The 17,823-nt window shown below is 42.2% G+C and overlaps 1 protein-coding gene across 1 annotated transcript in view; it reads left to right on the forward strand.

Annotated features, from left to right (window-relative positions):
* Positions 1 to 1,139: 1,139 nt before the first annotated feature.
* The window catches only part of UNC5D (unc-5 netrin receptor D), a 300,179-nt gene continuing 283,495 nt past the window's right edge, over positions 1,140 to 17,823 (forward strand). The window contains exons 1-2 of the mRNA XM_054998048.1: positions 1,140 to 1,565; positions 1,874 to 3,479. Of these exons, the coding sequence (XP_054854023.1) occupies positions 1,140 to 1,565; positions 1,874 to 3,479 (2,032 nt within the window). The remainder of the gene's footprint in view (positions 1,566 to 1,873; positions 3,480 to 17,823) is intronic.

The raw sequence follows: 17,823 nt of genomic DNA on the forward strand, positions 1-17,823 counted from the left end.
TAGTAAGTAACTGTACTCCCTCTGGGACATCCATATTTTCTATTAGTTGGATAAAATCCGTGGTGTCCTGAATGAAGGATTTTCTCGCCCTCCTCTTAAACGCCGGTTCTCTAGGTGCCTTCCCCATTTAGAACATATTATAATCTAAAAGTTTTAAATTTTAAAACATTTTTATCTAGTATTTATTATTGAAATATTTATTAAAAACTACATATAATACTTGTAATTGGTAAACGGGGAAAGTGCAATGGAACCCTTATTAATTTGGGCGTGTTTCAATTAACTTATCAGGGGATATTTAAATGGGAAAGGAGGGCTTGTGTTTCACATTGGATAACTTATGGTATTACGGATGCGGTACTCTGGTGGAATTGAATGGATTGAAAAAATTTTTTCCTTGATGTAAGTAATCGAATGGCGTTTAATTTTGTAACATCTTGTGCTATTGGCATGATAATTGTAGTATTACTGTGCATTGTTATTTCCAGATATGGTGGCCTGAAGAAAGACATTGCAGTCTGAAACGAGCGAAGAAAGACTGCCGGCTCATACTCGTTGCCATCCACTTACTTCACCAATTATCTGCTTGCAGCACTGGCTTTTGTATACGCATTCACACTGTTACTTAATATGACCACGATTGGTCTTTAATTGGACTCTTGACTGGTACCTCTACATAGCCTATTGCCTACATGTATTGCAGCTTGAATTTTTTGTATCACATTTACCTATTGTAGCGGAAGAATTGTGATTCTGCACGTTTGTGGAGTTTGCAAATGTAATTTTGTGGAATATAATTGTATTTTGTGATTACGATTGTGCTTCTTCCACTTCTTTTCTTTCTGCGTATCCTTGTATTGGAAGTGGAACTCCCCCTCTTGTTTTGTCTTAGTTGAAGTGGGATAATTATGGCAGATTATAGGGATACTTTTGCTTTTTCACTGACTGAAAGAGACAGGATTCTGTCTATTATCCCTTCCCTGTCCGCTAATAGAGGTGAGGTTCCAGCCCAGGATTGGGATTTATTAACAGAGCAATTGAATAAGTCCACCAAACTAACTCTCCATGCCGCCTCCCTTACGGAGTACTGTAAAGAACATATCATCCCAAGGGGGCTACGCATGCATAAACCCCCCGGGATGTATAAAACGGATGAGCCCTTTAAAAAGAGATGGGCGTCGATCCTAAATAAGTGCTCCTTTGATTTAATGCTGCTGTTGATTGAACGCATAGCTCAGGAGAAGGCAGAGGTAGACAAGGGAATTGAGGACTTAAAGACACAGTTAAAATCTGACTACTCAGAAGAGGACTTTAAGAAAAAATTAGATGAGACTAACAGACTTATTAGAGACTGTGAAATAAGATTGAAAGACTTGAAGATGAGGAAACTCAATCGGGATAAACAGGACTATTCCAATGGGAATATTTACAATTGGAAGGAGCAAGCCCCTAAGAAAAGGGTTACTTGGGCACCAACGACATCTGGGGGGCTGGAATTCGATACTACAGACCCCTCAGACACAGAGTTATCGGGAGAAGAGGGGAGCCGCAACCTCAGGAATCGCGTAGTGCCCATCCAACAATCGCGACGTTCTTTTTTGGCACGGGGACGGCTGTCCCGTCGAGGGAGACACAGAATATAGTATTTAACTTATCTTCACGATCCCTCTCCAAAGTTGAACTTGATGCTCTTAACAAAGGACTAGGATTTGTACCAACCCCCCGATATGATAGGCTAAGCACCCAGGTAGATTTATTCAAACTGTTCAGACAAATAAAATTGAAAAAATATTTTGGTAACACCGGCTCAGCTCCTCTTTTTGATGGCCTGAGATCCAAATCGACTTTTATACCTCGTGTATCTGATATACAGATTGAGACCTTTGAGAAACTGGTTCTAGAAGAGGTAGGGAAGTTAGAGACAGAGGAGCGTCATATCCGACATAATATGACCAACCGAGAAAGAACAGCGATATGGGACTTACAGAAGGATGTCAACATTATTATTAAGCCAGCCGACAAAGGGGGGGGTATTGTAGTCTTAAACAGCACAGACTATAGGCAAGAGGTTTTAAGACAATTAGAGGACTGTGAATTCTATCGCCCCATAGATGGCGATCCAACACGGGAAATTACAAAGGTTATCAAAATAGTGCTTGATAATGCCTTGTGTAGTGATTTCATTGATCAGTCATTACATCGAGCACTGTTGAATTTAGATCCGAGAGTCCCAGTCTTCTATTGCTTACCAAAAATTCATAAATCGTTACAATCCCCCCCTGGAAGACCAATAATATCAGCCTGCAATTCGGTCCTAGAGCCGTTAGCTATCTATATTGACCGCTTGTTACAACCGGCTGTTAAAGGTGTAAAATCCTTCATTCAGGACACCACGGATTTTATCCAACTAATAGAAAATATGGATGTCCCAGAGGGAGTACAGTTACTTACTATGGACGTTCAGTCCCTTTATACGTCCATCCCCCATCAAGATGCTCGGATAGTAATTGAGAAGGTTTTTGACTCCCGTCCTGAGAGGTCACCTCCTACCAGCTTCCTCCTAGACCTGTTAGACCTTATAATGGAAAGGAATTATTTCAGGTTCGAATCCCAATTTTTTTATCAAATTAAGGGAGTCGCTATGGGGTGCCCGGCGGCTCCCAGCATTGCGGTTCTGTATATGGCGGATTTAGAGGAACGGTTTATTTATAATCCAATATCTAACCCCTTTCATGAGGATTTAATTTGCTTTAGGAGATTTATTGATGACATTTTTTGCATAATTAGACATAAGGACCAGGTAGAGGGATTCATGAACTGGATCAATGGGATCGATCCTAACATCAAATTCACATATCAAAGCAGTTCAGAACATCTCTCCTTTTTAGATGTGATTGTGTTTAAACGAGCAGTGGGATCACTTGGGGTCAAGCCTTATAGAAAACCCACAGATAGAGCAGCTTACCTGGAATATACATCTCACCACCGATCAGCTCTAAAGAAAAATATACCAGTGGGACAATTCCTCCGTATTAAAAGGAATGCTACGGTCCGACAAGACTTCCAGAAAGAGGCAGTACGAATGGGGGCAGCCTTTATGGCACGTAATTACCCCAGCTGGACTGTAAATCGGGCCATGAAAAGAGCCGAGTCAACACCCCGATCCCACCTACTCACTTATAGACCTCGAGATCGGGACTCAGATGGGATTACCTGGGCCATTGATTTCACTCCTATGTCAGGAGCGATCACTCGGACCATCAGGAAATACTGGAATATACTTAAAAACTTACCTGGATGTGACAAACCACCTCAGATTGGCTACCGGAGAACCAAGAGCCTGCGGGACATGTTGGTGCACTCCGACTTCAGGAGAGGAACCGAAAAAAACGATCTTCCATTAGGACATTTCCCCTGTGGTCATTGCAGTGTATGCAGATTCTGCATAGACTTAAAACAGATCTGCCATCCACTCACCGGTAAACCACTCTATTCCAGGTCTTTCTCTACATGCAATACTTCATATGTCGTCTATCTCCTCCAGTGTAGTTGTGGTCTCCTGTACGTGGGATGCACCACCCGCCCGGTCCGCCTTCGCATTCAAGAGCACATCTCAAGGATAAAGAATCTTAATATGGATACACCCTTATACCAACATTTCCGCTCTACACATCTTAATGACAGAACCTTTTGTTTCTCGGTCTTGGAAACGATATCGAAGTCTGAACATCATGTGAAGTTCCTCCTTCAAGCAGAAATCAGATGGATCTTTCGATTACACACTATGATCCCTCATGGCCTTAACCATGACATCGATTTTTCATCCTTTTTATGAATATAACAATAGGCCTTATATAGTCCCCTTTAAGTTCTCTTATATGATCTTCCCTCCTCTTTTTCTCCTTCCCCCTCTCTCTCCCCCCTTCATTTTCTCGCCCTCCTCTTAAACGCCGGTTCTCTAGGTGCCTTCCCCATTTAGAACATATTATAATCTAAAAGTTTTAAATTTTAAAACATTTTTATCTAGTATTTATTATTGAAATATTTATTAAAAACTACATATAATACTTGTAATTGGTAAACGGGGAAAGTGCAATGGAACCCTTATTAATTTGGGCGTGTTTCAATTAACTTATCAGGGGATATTTAAATGGGAAAGGAGGGCTTGTGTTTCACATTGGATAACTTATGGTATTACGGATGCGGTACTCTGGTGGAATTGAATGGATTGAAAAAATTTTTTCCTTGATGTAAGTAATCGAATGGCGTTTAATTTTGTAACATCTTGTGCTATTGGCATGATAATTGTAGTATTACTGTGCATTGTTATTTCCAGATATGGTGGCCTGAAGAAAGACATTGCAGTCTGAAACGAGCGAAGAAAGACTGCCGGCTCATACTCGTTGCCATCCACTTACTTCACCAATTATCTGCTTGCAGCACTGGCTTTTGTATACGCATTCACACTGTTACTTAATATGACCACGATTGGTCTTTAATTGGACTCTTGACTGGTACCTCTACATAGCCTATTGCCTACATGTATTGCAGCTTGAATTTTTTGTATCACATTTACCTATTGTAGCGGAAGAATTGTGATTCTGCACGTTTGTGGAGTTTGCAAATGTAATTTTGTGGAATATAATTGTATTTTGTGATTACGATTGTGCTTCTTCCACTTCTTTTCTTTCTGCGTATCCTTGTATTGGAAGTGGAACTCCCCCTCTTGTTTTGTCTTGTAAACCAAAGGTTGCCAAACTGTGCTTGTGAAAATCATAGTTTACCTCTAAACCACAACAGTCCAAGACGGGGAGAATCACATGAGCAAAGGCTTGCTTAGTTAACAGTAAACCATTATTTGGCATTTTGTCCAAATGAACCGGGAGTAGTGATCACATTCCATTTGTTCAGGTTCTAACAGTGAAATCCTAAGCAGAGTTACTCCACTGAAATCAGTGGGTTTAGAGACTAATGTAACTCTGCTTAGGATTTCACTGAAAAAATGCAAAGGCTCACCTGAATCTCTTAGGTTGTTTGCATGTTGCTCCTAAATGGTCCATTTTCTTTAAACATGAAGACTAGACATGGGCACGAACCAAAAAGCCCCCATTCTCTTTCCGCTCAGGGTGGCAGGAGAATGGGAGCGGTCAGCTTCACTCACCTTGCACCGGCTTCAGCCCATTGGCTGAACCCAGCGTGGGGTCTGAAACTGACAGCTCCCTTCTCCTGCCTCCCAAGCGGCAGGAGAACAGGGCTGTCAGTTTCACATACAATCAGCGGCACAAGCTTGTCTGGCTTTACAAACCACTGACAAGTGATGACTTGCACAAACCAGGTAGAAGTAGTCATGGAGTTCATGGAAAACGCAGTCCCATGAAACATGCTTTCACGAACCACGAATCACCCTGGTTCGTGCTTTGTTTTGCTTCATATTGTGATTCATGCCCACCTCTAGTGAAGACCTTAAGTGTATATGTGATGCTTTTGTTGCAGAAGCTCCAGGTAGCTGCGGTTGCCAACTTGTAAGTTGTTCTCCATCATGATACTGTTGGTGGTGGCTTGATCTACTGAAACTAGGAGGTGAAACATGGTTGCTTCCACATTTAGGATTTTGTCCACTTTGCAATGATCAGATGCATCAGGGGAGTAGATGAGTGAGCATTCTCTTGCACTGTGCTCCCCTCCCCTCCTTCCATGGGATGTCTAATTCCTTAGGCAGAGATACTGGTATCCACAAGTATTGATTCAGCTATGACCAGTGAGAGAAAGCTTTGAGGTTCAGGGCACGGCTTGGATTCAGAGAGAGCATTGGGAAATCTATTGGTTTCTTCCAGATTGGCTGATTGGGCAAAGCCAGCCCTGCTCCCACCAATAAAGGGGAAGGAGTCGGTACAGTATGTGGGTGGAGCTTGCTGTGATTGGTTGTGCAGTTGCAATTGTATGCACTATTAATGCTACCCAAATTATATGCACTGATGATGTACACCAGCTTCTTTCGAAAAAAATGTACACATGCACTGAAGTCATTTGAATCCCATATTTTCAAGTTATGAAATAAGTCACAGATTTTTTTAAAGAACTGCAATTCTCTGCTCCCCTTTAAGCTGCAAAACAAATCAGCATGCATGTTCTGTTGCTGACCACTCTCGCTGTTTCCTTTATTGTCAGTCTTTGCTAAATACCATGTCCCTGTAGGTTTTAGTAAATCCATGTATTAAAGGTACAAAGGTATTAGGGATTTATGCGGACATCAAATCCCCTACTCTCATCAACATCTTAAGTAATTTTAAAAAGAAATCCTCATGCAAAAAAGCGGAGGAGGAAGGGGGAGGAAGGTCTCCTGATTAAGAGCATGTAGACAAGGCCCATCTGGTTGTTTTCCCATCTGAATAATGAATGTGGGTTTTGTGCTAATACTCTTTCCTTGCGTGAAACCCTTGCACATTCTCCAGCAAATGAATCCTCGTGGCCCTTGTTTTTCGCTCTGCTTTTATGTTGCTGTCATCCACTTATGCATCATAAAAACTGAGTGTAAGAATGAAGCCAGAAGCCTTTTGAGTTATGCAGCAAAGGAGAGGGAATGCAGGTAGAGAGGAACACAGTGAAAGATTATGACTGTATACAGGCATACTTTGAAATTAGGGCTCACTGCTCTTTTTCCTCTGACAGCTCTAGTCTGGCTTCCTCTAGCCTTGGCAACCTGTTTGACAGATGTACTAATCAGCTAATCAAACAAAATTCACAGTGCAGTCCTAAGCAGAGTTACTCTAGTCTAAGCCCCTTGATTTCTACTTAAGGTTGCACTATCAGTGTCCCTCTCCTCACTTTAGTTGGGATGATTTAGAAAACAACACACATTTTTAAAACCTATCATGGAAGCAAAATTAGCTTTTCAAACTGCCCCAGGCAGGCAGGGAGTGACTAATGACAGAGGCCTGCCAATCAGTGCTCCCCATTGCCAACTTCTGCCAGACATAGAAGGAAACAGCAAGAAGCGTTCTTTTTCCTGAGGTCATTCTTAGAGAGAAGGCTGCAGACAGGTACAGAATAGAGTGAGTGTGCTTTCCCAGCACACTCCAGCTTTGCACATTTGTATACAGTCTTAATGAGTGAAGACAAAGTTTGGTGCAGTATATACAGCAGTGTCAAAATAAATACAAAGTCCTGTATACCTGTACAGTGCACACTGATACTCATGTTTCCTTTTCAGGGGTTACCAGTTTACAGACAGCCCCCTCCTCATCCAATGCAGTGGTCATAATTAGAGATGGGCACGAATCGAATTACGACCCAAAAAAACACACAAACCAGGCTGGTTCGTGGTCTGCGAACCAGTGGTTCGTGGAAGCTCATTTCCATGCAATTCCATGAACTCATCTACTGGTTCATTTGGGTCATAAAGGGGAAGTTTAAATGGACATTTCCCCATGGAAATAGCCATATAAACTTTTTCTGCGGCTTGCAATCCGCAGGGCCCTTTAAATTGCCCAAACCCCATCCCCCACCCCTACCCCCAGCCCCACACTTACCTTGCCCTGCGGGCCTGTGTCATCATCCCCCTCCTCCTGTGAGGGGCAGGGAGGCCGTTTTTGGCTTCCTCTGCCGCTGAAAACAGCCTCCCTGCCCCTCAAATGGCTGCTGCGGTTGCCATTTGAGGGGCAGGGATGCCATTTTCGGCCTCCTCCTCTGCCACATGGGCCCAGGGGGTGGTGGAGGAGGCCGAAAATGGCCTCTCTGCCCCTCAAATGGCCGCAGCATTTGAGGGATGGGAAGGCCATTTTTGGACTCCTCCGCTGCCCTGTGGACCCACGCAGTGGCGGAAGAGGCCAAAAACGGCCTTCCCACCCCTTGCAGGAGGAGGGGGAGGACACCGTGGGCCTGCAGGGCAAGGTAAGTGCCGCCTGCCAGCTGATAGTTTAAAGGGACCTGCCACTTGCAAGGCAGGAAAGTGCTGCTGCTAAGTGGCTGGAAAGGGGCATTTAAACCCCACAAACCACGAACTGGTTCGTAAACTTGCCCCAGTTCGTGCCAGTTCGTGGTTCCTGGTTCATGAAAACCCACGAACCTCATGGTTCTTTTTTTTGTGTGTGGTTCGTGCCCATCTCTATTCATAATCCTATTATTTCCCCTACCCTCTCTGATTGCCATTAACATGACTTCCAGTCTCAATCCAGTGACAATTTCTGGCCGTCTCCTGCTGTCTGGAGCTTGAAACAAGATGGTGGGATCCTTCATCCTCTCCCTGTAACCTGAAGTCAATGCTGAACCATGTCTGGTAGTAAGGGAAGAATCATAACTTGTTCTGTGGTGAGATTCCAGCCTTTTTTGTGAGGTAAACGTCATGCCTGTTCCCTGTTTTTAACCATCAGATTGTTAAAAACACAAAAAGTATTTCATGCTTCCTTACTAAGTGTTAGCATATCCAGTGTCTGCTATAATAGGTTTAATGCTGTTTATTTCCATTATGGACCTCTTTAACACACACACACCCCACCAGCACCACTACTCTGTCATGGAATTATGGAATTTATTAAACTGAGTGCTTAAACTATGACTGAGGGAAACCCTGATTCAAATTTCCACTCAGCCACACAGTCATTCTACCTGACTGCAGAGTTAATATTGAATTATACAAGTAATTACTGAATTTTAGAAGTCCAACAGGAAAATACAGACTGTTCTGGCACTTATGTCATGATCAACCAGTTGCTTGTGGGATATGACCAACATCTATCTCTATTTCCATCATTTACCAGGAAAGTATGACAGCTGCTTTGGCTGGTTTGTCCGGGCATGAAGGAAGCCCACAGAGACAAATATTTCTGACATATACCATTCTCAAAGCCAACCATGTGCCCCTCCCCAGTAAATTACTTTTCCTCCCATCATTTACTATTAACCCCCTCGCCATTTGCAATGAGCAAGGTATAAATCTCAAAGACAAGACAGTGCTCAGTAATTCCTGACATTTACTAGCAGATCTGAAGAACTACCAGCTGCCTTCAGTAATTTATCCTGTAATTGTTGTCCTTTACTATAAACACTGCATTTTGTACAACAGGTTGGGAAATGCCTAGAATTGTGATGGAACAAATAAATTATCAGACCTTTTCCTGCATTCGTTATGATTTTATTTAATAACATCAAAGGAATTCACAGTTTTCCTGAAGGATGTTTTGCTACAAATAAGTTACGGTCTGAGAGGGGATATTTTTTTTTTCATTTGAGTGTATTCTTTGTTTCTAGTCCCCCCCCCATTACCCCACTTGTTATTTCCCACTCATAGATCATTTTTGACTGATATTTGAAAATTGGATGACAAGGAGACCTGGAAATGATTGGGGGACAAAGACTGAATGAGCAACTTTTTCTTGGGCCTTTGGCAGGTAGCAAAATTTCCTTTAAATCTAAACTATCCCCAGTGTTAACACTTCACAAGTGATGCCTAAAGTACAAGTGAGTTCAAATAATTCATTCCTGCTGTTTCAGTTTTAACACCTCCTTTCAATTCTGAATCTCCCTTGTGCAAATTGAACAGCAATTTGTTATTTTCATGCTTTTTTTTTTTGTTTCTTCCCATCAATCCCCTCCCTCCTATAAAAATGTACAAACTTTTCAGGGTGATTTCTGCATCAGTAAATCAGCCTCATAATATGCTAACTATAAGGAACTGCAATTTGTATATCCTCTCTTTACCCTGCATTATGCACATCATTTTTATGTATAATGCTTGTATCATTCCTAATAGTAAAGTAACTGGCCCCGTTATGACCACAAACACTGCTCAGGCAGACTACGGGCCAAGCTACAAGTGACAAATGACACTTGAACAGCAAGTGTATTTCTCCCTGTTAACTTGCCCTCCACTCAATCCACTTGCTGTTCAAGTGTCATTCGTCACTTGTAGTTTGGCCCTACATGAAAATAAGGTAGGGATTATCACATACCTGGGTAATTCCCCAATGAGACTTTGAGGCAGTTTGATGTAGTGGTTAAAAGCGGCAGGACTCTAATCTGGAGAACCAGGTTTGATTTCTCACTCTTCTGCTTGAAGCCAGCTGGATGACCTTGGGTCAGTCACAGCTTTCTCAGAGCTCTCTCCGCCCCACCCACTTCACAGGGTGATTGTTATAGGGATAATAATAACACACTTTGTAAACCACTCTGAGTGTGGAATTAAGTTGTCCTGAAGGGCGGTATATAAATCAAATGTTGTTGTTATTGTTATTAAATTAACCAAAAGGATCCCCCTGAAAAACACTGAAGACTGAAGATGTTTCAAAATTCACAGAGTGATGTGAGCAGTTGTGTGTGAGGAAAGTGGGGGAAGATTAGCTCTTCAAAGCCCCAGAATCAAAGAGGGGGAGATTTGTATAAAGTACATTGTAAAACCATATAACATGTATACCCTGTATAAATAAATCTACAAAACTAACATCTAAAAGCACAGAACTGGGAGTGTTAGTGAAAATATTTTTAAAAGAATGAAATAGCAGGATTGCATTGTGCCTTTACTTTAGGCTTGCCGCCAGGTCCCCTTACCCTCCTGATGGGAGAAGGGGAGGCCTGGCTCTTACCTTCTTCTTGCCCTCTTTAGTTCTTGTGCATGCATGGACCTGCAGCGGCATGATGACGTCACTTCCAGTGACATCACTGCACAGGCACAGGAGTGTGCATGTCCTTTGCAGCAGGCTGATTTGGGCCTCAAACAGGTCCAATTTTGCCCATTGGGGGCCCAAATTGGCCTGCAGCAAAGTACAGGAGTGCTGTCAGGGCAGCATGATGATGTCAGTGACATTGCCATGCCATCTCGGGAGGCCCATTCCCGTGCCTTCCTCCCCCGCTGGCCAGGTAAGGGGAGTGGGGGGTGGAGGGTGAAAGCAGGGGATCCCTTGCCCCCACTGGAGGAATGGGATCCCTACTTTAATAATAACAACAACAACAACAACAACATTTGATTTATATACTACCCTTCAGGACAACTTAATGCGCACTCAGAGCGGTTTACAAAGTATGTCATTATCCCCACAATAAAACACCCTGTGAGGTTGGTGGGGCTGAGAGAGCTCCAGAGAACTGTGACTAGCCCAAGGTCACCCAGCTGGCTTCAAGAGGAGGAGTGGGGAATCAAACCCAGCTCTCCAGATTAGAGTCCTGCGCTCTTAGCCACTACACCAAACTCTGGCTCTTTACATCCTGATGTCTTCCTAATCTACACCTCTCCCATCTAATCAATCTGCATTGTACTTTACATCCTGATGCCCTCCCTTGTAACACCTGACCCACCTTTGGTTGGGATATAAAGACTCAGGGATATGCATTCCTACTCCTGTCTGAAGAAGGGAGCTGTGACTCTCGAAAGCTTGCACCCTGAAAATCTTGTTGGTCTCTCAGGTGCCACCGGACTCCAGTCCTACTGTTCCAGTGCAGACCAGCCCAGCTACCCACCTAAACTATGAATGAAATAGGAAACATTTGCTCACCTCTAGCATAAAAGGTGCTGAATGCTTAGCCACTTCTGACATGGTTTGTTGATAAGTGCACTTCGAACTTGACCCTTACAGGCAGGCTGAGTTCACAAATAGAGAAGTGAGGGGACTGTGAATAATTTGTGGAGAGGGAAAATCTCATCTCTCCATTTACTACATCCTGTCCCTATGTAGTTTTCCCCTTCCCTTTTTCTTTGTCCTTCCCTTTTCTTTCTGATCCTGCATATTTCTCCAATATTTCTAGAGATTGGTAGGCAGACTAAAATGGTGGTTTAGAGATTGCAGTGCTACATTGCATCATCTCCTCCCCCTCCCCAAAGATGTGACATCACTTCAACTGTGTTGTTTTATTTTTTATTTAATAGAAACTAGATTCTTGCTTGCCTTTTTAATGGCAAAAGATATGTTTGGCACCCGGTTCCTTCTGCCCCCAGGAATCCCCACATTTCCCCAAATAAGATTTCTAATAAAGGAAGTTATTAGTTTTGTTACGACAAATCCTTCTTCTCGCCGTCTCTTTGCTGCTTCCTAAGGCATGTTTTTTGGAATAATATGCTGTTTGGTTTTTATAGGGCTGTATAAACCGTAAAAAGCTACCACATTGTAGTCCATAAAGTGGCACAATTTAGAATATAGCAGTTTGTGAATGGCATCTGCTATAACATGGTTAATGCCATTTATTTCCATAGGAGTATTTTAATACATTTTTTAAAAAGGAATCTGATCTTAGTTTAAAATGCACATTCCATAGAGCTAAAAGTTTGGCCAAGATTACATCTTTCAAAGTTTCTTTAGAAGGCTACTGTAAAATTTGTGTATATGTTTATTTATCTGTGATTTTAATTTTCTTTAATGTGGTTTCTCTACTTTGACTGTCAAAATTTGAAAGAACAATACATGTACAAATACTTGATTTTTTAAAAATAATATATCACTGTTTCTCTCTTTTATTTTTTGTTATTGCCATAAAAAAGAATTAAAGGCACTGTAAAGGACATTAAATACAAGCACATTCTGAAAGGCAATTTCACGAGCATGAAGGAAAGAAAACAACCAACACAAAAAACTGTGTTTGATTGTTGGTTATTCTGTCATTTGCTTCAACATTAACTTTTTTTTTGGTATAGCTATGAATGGCCTTAATCTTTAAAACTGACAGATCTAAATGAAAAGCTATAATATTTTGTAAGTAGAAGCCTTTCAGAGCCCTGCTTGGTACCAAACTATGTTGCCAAACACTAATAAATAAATATATTGAATAAATAATGTCAAAGATGTTTGATTTGGTCCAGAGGTTGCTCTGCTGATATCAGCCAGACAGTGGCTTTATTTCATCTGAGCTAACATGCATCCATTTATTTCATGAACAGACTATCAAAAATAATGTAGGGAACAGATGCCTTTCAATTATGTGTGTCTGAGAGTAACTGTGTATAACTTCAGGCACCGGGGCACGCTTCAGGGGAGGGGGGTGACTAAGGCTTAGAAAAATTATAATGAACATTAGTGAATAAATGCACTCATCATAATAGAAATGGGGAACATGCAATTAATTTGCTCTGCAGTTATGCGCAGGATAGGGAAAAGAGTGTTGTTTGGAACTTCCACTAGTCAGTGGATAAAGCTTCTGTCCTCTGTCAAGCACATTGTTCCTTTCTGAAAAGCAGAATAAATAATAGGAAAAGTATGGCAAAAATATGATGGATTTGGATATTGAATTGGGCTGGGGGGAGTCTCTTTGACACAGAATTTAGATTATTATCCAGGGAACATTTAATGCAAATATATATAAAGATAGTCTTGACTAGAGATGGGCACGAACTGAAATATGAACCAAAGTTTGTGACAAACTGGGTCGGTTCATTATTTGCAAACCAGCAGTTTGTCAGAGCCCATTTCTGATGAACCACTTCGAAATTTAGGCTAGTTCATTTGGTTTGTTTTTTGGTTCCTCACTGCAGACAGCCTGATGCTGATCAATCAGTTCCCTAGGCAACAGGGGATGGACTTGCTGCAGACTTTCTGCTGGCCTGGAAGTGGCCTTCTGCTGGCCCGGAAGTGACAATTTGCTGACCTGGATGTGACGTTTTCACGAACTAAACATACTGATTTGCAAACCAGGGCATGTTTGTAAAAGTTCGTGGTTCATGGTTCATGAAATGCAATGAACCACAAACCGCACGGTTCATTTTTTCCCAGTTCGTGCCCAGCTCTGATCTTGATCATGCTTTATAACCTGACTTCTTCAATTTTTTTCCTACCTCAAGGAGCTCAGCATGAAACTCATGGCTCATATCCCCATCACTGTTTCCTCACAACAACACTACAAAATAGGCTAGACTGTCTCACTATATGAAATGCCTTGGCACATGTTTGTCAAGTGTAAGAGGAGGCAATGTTAGACGGCAAGCATAGTTTAAAAAGACAGATCGCTCCTCAGAGGGTTTGTTAATTTCATCTTCGCTTCCAGAAGTCTGTCAATTTCACCTCTCCAGTCTAAAACACTGCGGAATCACAAGCAGAGGACAGTGAGGGATGGAAATGGGGTTGAACTACCTTCCAGAGCTGGGCTTAGTCTGGAGAGGTTATAATGGGCTGAAGTTTCCCTTCTGACATTTCACAGCCCCTTCACACAGCTCCAGTGTATAGCAAAGCCTTTGCCTTGCCGCTGGCTATGTCTTTTAAAACTACTCTTCCCAGCTAACATTGTATCTCCCAACACGTGTTCTTTGTGTGTCAAATGTCTCGTGTAGAGAGACTCTAAGTGCATGTGAACAATGAGTTTCAAAGTAGAGTGGGGATTTGAACCTAACCCCTCCCATCCTGAATTGCTGGTCTAACTACTGCACATACTAGATTATCATCATCATTTCAAAGGCTGCATACTTGGGCCTGAAGTACTTTCATAGTCTGGGAAGTAAATCGGTCAATCTGGATTTGAGTCCAGTAGCATCATAGAGACCAACAAGATGCTGCTAGACTCAAATCTTGCTGTTCTACTACAGACCTGCTGTTCTACTGCAGCCACCCACCTAAACTATCCTTGGTGATTCCTGTAAATCTTCAAGTCCTATCACAAAGCAGTGTATCCAGTGCCAAGCAGTATATATCAGTAGCTATGATAAGTGATTGTAAACTATGCCATTGCTATCATAATGGCCACCATTTTGTTTTTTAGGAGGATCCACCTCACACCATTGTGAATCAGAGTGGTGAATCTGGGCAGAATTTCATAGCAACAGGCCAAATGCTGGCTATATTTTCCAAATGAAAGTAATGACCCCCCCATTGTAAGGCTACCATTTGGATGCCGGTGCAAACGATGTAAAATGGAATTATTCAAGAGGGCTTTTTACTCAGATAGGAGGGCTGTGCTGTGAGGAAGTGGTCTCAAGAGAGCTGCCAGTAAAAGAATAAGGAACCCATCAGTAAAGGGATACGGAGGGACATCAGACTTTACTACTATTGCTGTAAATATTGAGGGACCATAGAGTCCACTACCATTGCTATAAGTATGATCCTACTGCGTAGTTCCTATGTTATTTCATATGTCAGTTGTAGAATTGGGCTGAATCCACATGTCCTGGCGTTGCACTAAACTTTTGCTAAAGTTCTGGAAGTATAGTGTCTTTCTAGCGCAATTTCTTACTTGTGGCGCGATGAGTCAGAAATTGCGCTAGAAAGACGCTATACTTCTGGAAGTTTAGCGCAATGCCGGGACATGCCAGGACGTGTGGATTCCACCTTGCTTACACTCTGTTTCAGCATTTCTTCAGTTCTGTATTGGATTTCTGCTGTTTTTTAAATCTTTACAAATTTGCATGCTTATTCCCATAACGTGTTTATTGAAATGTTTTTGGTATTGACTGTACTGATTTACACTGTAATCTGCCTTCAGTCTCAGTGAGAAAGGTGGACTATAAATAACTGTAAATAAATAAATAAATAAATATAATGTTGGTTTTGTGCTGGCTTTCCTGTAAGACAGGGTTCAAGTATTCTTCCAACCCAAGAAGAAGTTGGAACAATCATAAGCACACATGAAACTGAGTCGGATTATTGTTTTCCCAAGGTTAGTATCATCCAATCTGACTGGCAGAGGCACTTGAGGTCCCACATTGAAGAATTAGTGTGACCCACTACCTGATTCTTTCAAATGGAGTTGCTAGGGATTGAACCTGGGACCTTCTGAGTGGAAAGCCGATGCTCTACCACTAAGCCATAGTCCATGCTGTATCCCTGAACAACAGTCATAGTCACTTTTATAATCAAGATGAGCATTACGAGCTATCAGAACTTATATTAAGGTTACAGAGTGACCTCACCCGGGCCTGCTTAGACTCTTTTATCCAGTCCCTAAAATGAAATGAAAAATGTGAACATTAAATAAATCATCTGAATTTCAATTCAGCTGAGACCCTACTTTGCAGGACTTAACATAATGGTGATAAATTCATCCTGATAATGATGAAAAAATGCTTCCGATAAGAAAAAATCCTGAGGACCATGGATGAATTGAAGGGCCAGCTATCCAATTCCATGATTATTGCTTTTTCCTGCATAATTTTTTCCTGTTTTCACCCATGCAGAGTTGAACTGTGCAAGTATAAGCACAAATATACAACTTAGAAGTCGCTCAAGGCACTGGTGGAAGCATGGCGTTCTGTTCTTGCATAAAATCTGTTAATGCCTTTTGTTCCTTCTAATGCATGGATTTTAATAAAGCCTACAGGGATGTGATATTTATTGTTGGTTGGCATGTCATAAATGGGTGAACTGCATCATTTTAACAATATATTAAGGAGTGTGTGAGTGCAATTTAAATCACACAATATGTCCCCACAGCTCCCTCTTAAGAATGTATGCAAGTATTTACATTAAAACAGACTTCTGAGACTCAGGAGGGTACAGACAACCTTGTTTTCCTTATAGCCGTTTATTAATGATGCAGTGGGTCAAGCTAGATAGGACAGTAGCAGTCCCTGCTTTCTTTTCTCATGCCTGCCCTGTTAATGTATAAAGTAGAGAATTGGGGCTACAGTAATAATGAAAGGGGCACCTGGGACAGCACAGCTAAACCTTCCTCCCTACAGTCTATTGCTTTAGCACTTCCTTTCCAGCTCAAGTGCTAGAAATGAGCTAAGGTCAGTGGACCAAAGCAATGGAGGGGAGGCAAGAGACAAGGGAGGAGGCAAGAGTTCAGCATCTCTGCCTCATCTGTATTCTGTATTATTAAAGAATCTCGAGCCACATTTTATAGCTGTAAGCCGTCCCCTTCATGCAGGTTAGCTCTGGGTCCTTACCCTGTGTCAGACATAACACAGTCACATGTGAACTGGTGATTCTCCTCAGTTCTTGTGTGTGTGGTAGGCAGTTAGGATCAGGTCCATGGTGCATGTGGAAAAGGGACTTCAGCTTTCCCTTTGCACCATTTCCCCAACCTGAAACAGCCCAGGAGAGTGCTGCTTGGGGAAATGCATGGGTTCCCTGGGGTATATGTGGGTTTCCCCGACAGACCCAATAGCATCTTCATTAAGAGGACCTAAGCAGACATTAGATTTGTTCTCCTTAATTTATTTCTGCCGCAGGTACTCTGGGAGCAGGCATTCAGACTGAGGGCTAAGCTACAAGTGACAAATGACACTTGAACGGCAAGTGGATTGAGTGGAGGGCAAGTGAACAGGGAGAAATACACTTGCCGTTCAAGTGTCATTCGTTACTTGTAGCTTGGCCCTGAGAGATTGTGCTGTAAATGAAGCACAGTAAAAATGGGACACTTCCGTGTGTTTAGATTGGAACTGTGTAGGTACTAAAGAGGGAAAGATTGAAATGCTTCTTTCATTTCCACTTCATTGTCTGTTTTCAGGCCTAGCTCCTCCTGTGTTCTTTGGATGAAACAGCACCAGGATGCTGATGGATGAGCTGACTGGCTCTTGAGGACTCATGGTGCTGCAAAACTGCTGCAAAGCTGCCATAAAGTATAATGTTGTAAAATTGTAGTGAGAATGCAACATGTACTTTCAATGTATTGCAATTAGTGTTGCCAGGTCCAGGTTGGGAAATTCCTGGAAATTTGAGGGGTGGAGTCTGGAGAAGGTAGGGTTTGGGGAAGGGAGGGGTCTCAGTGGGGTATAATGCCATAGAGTTCACCCTTCAGAGCAGCCATTTTATCCAGGGGAAGTGGTCTCTCTTACCTGGAGATCAGTTGTAATTCCGGGAGAGCTCCAGCTACCACCTGGAGGCTGGCAACCCTAATTGCAATCAATATACAAATTAAGCTGAGGCAGTAGCATGTAAACTGTTTAGTGTCAAATAGCATTTATTTAGCCTAGAA

Source organism: Eublepharis macularius, chromosome 14 (assembly GCF_028583425.1).
Source record: "Eublepharis macularius isolate TG4126 chromosome 14, MPM_Emac_v1.0, whole genome shotgun sequence".
Classification (NCBI taxonomy): Eukaryota; Metazoa; Chordata; class Lepidosauria; order Squamata; family Eublepharidae; genus Eublepharis; species Eublepharis macularius.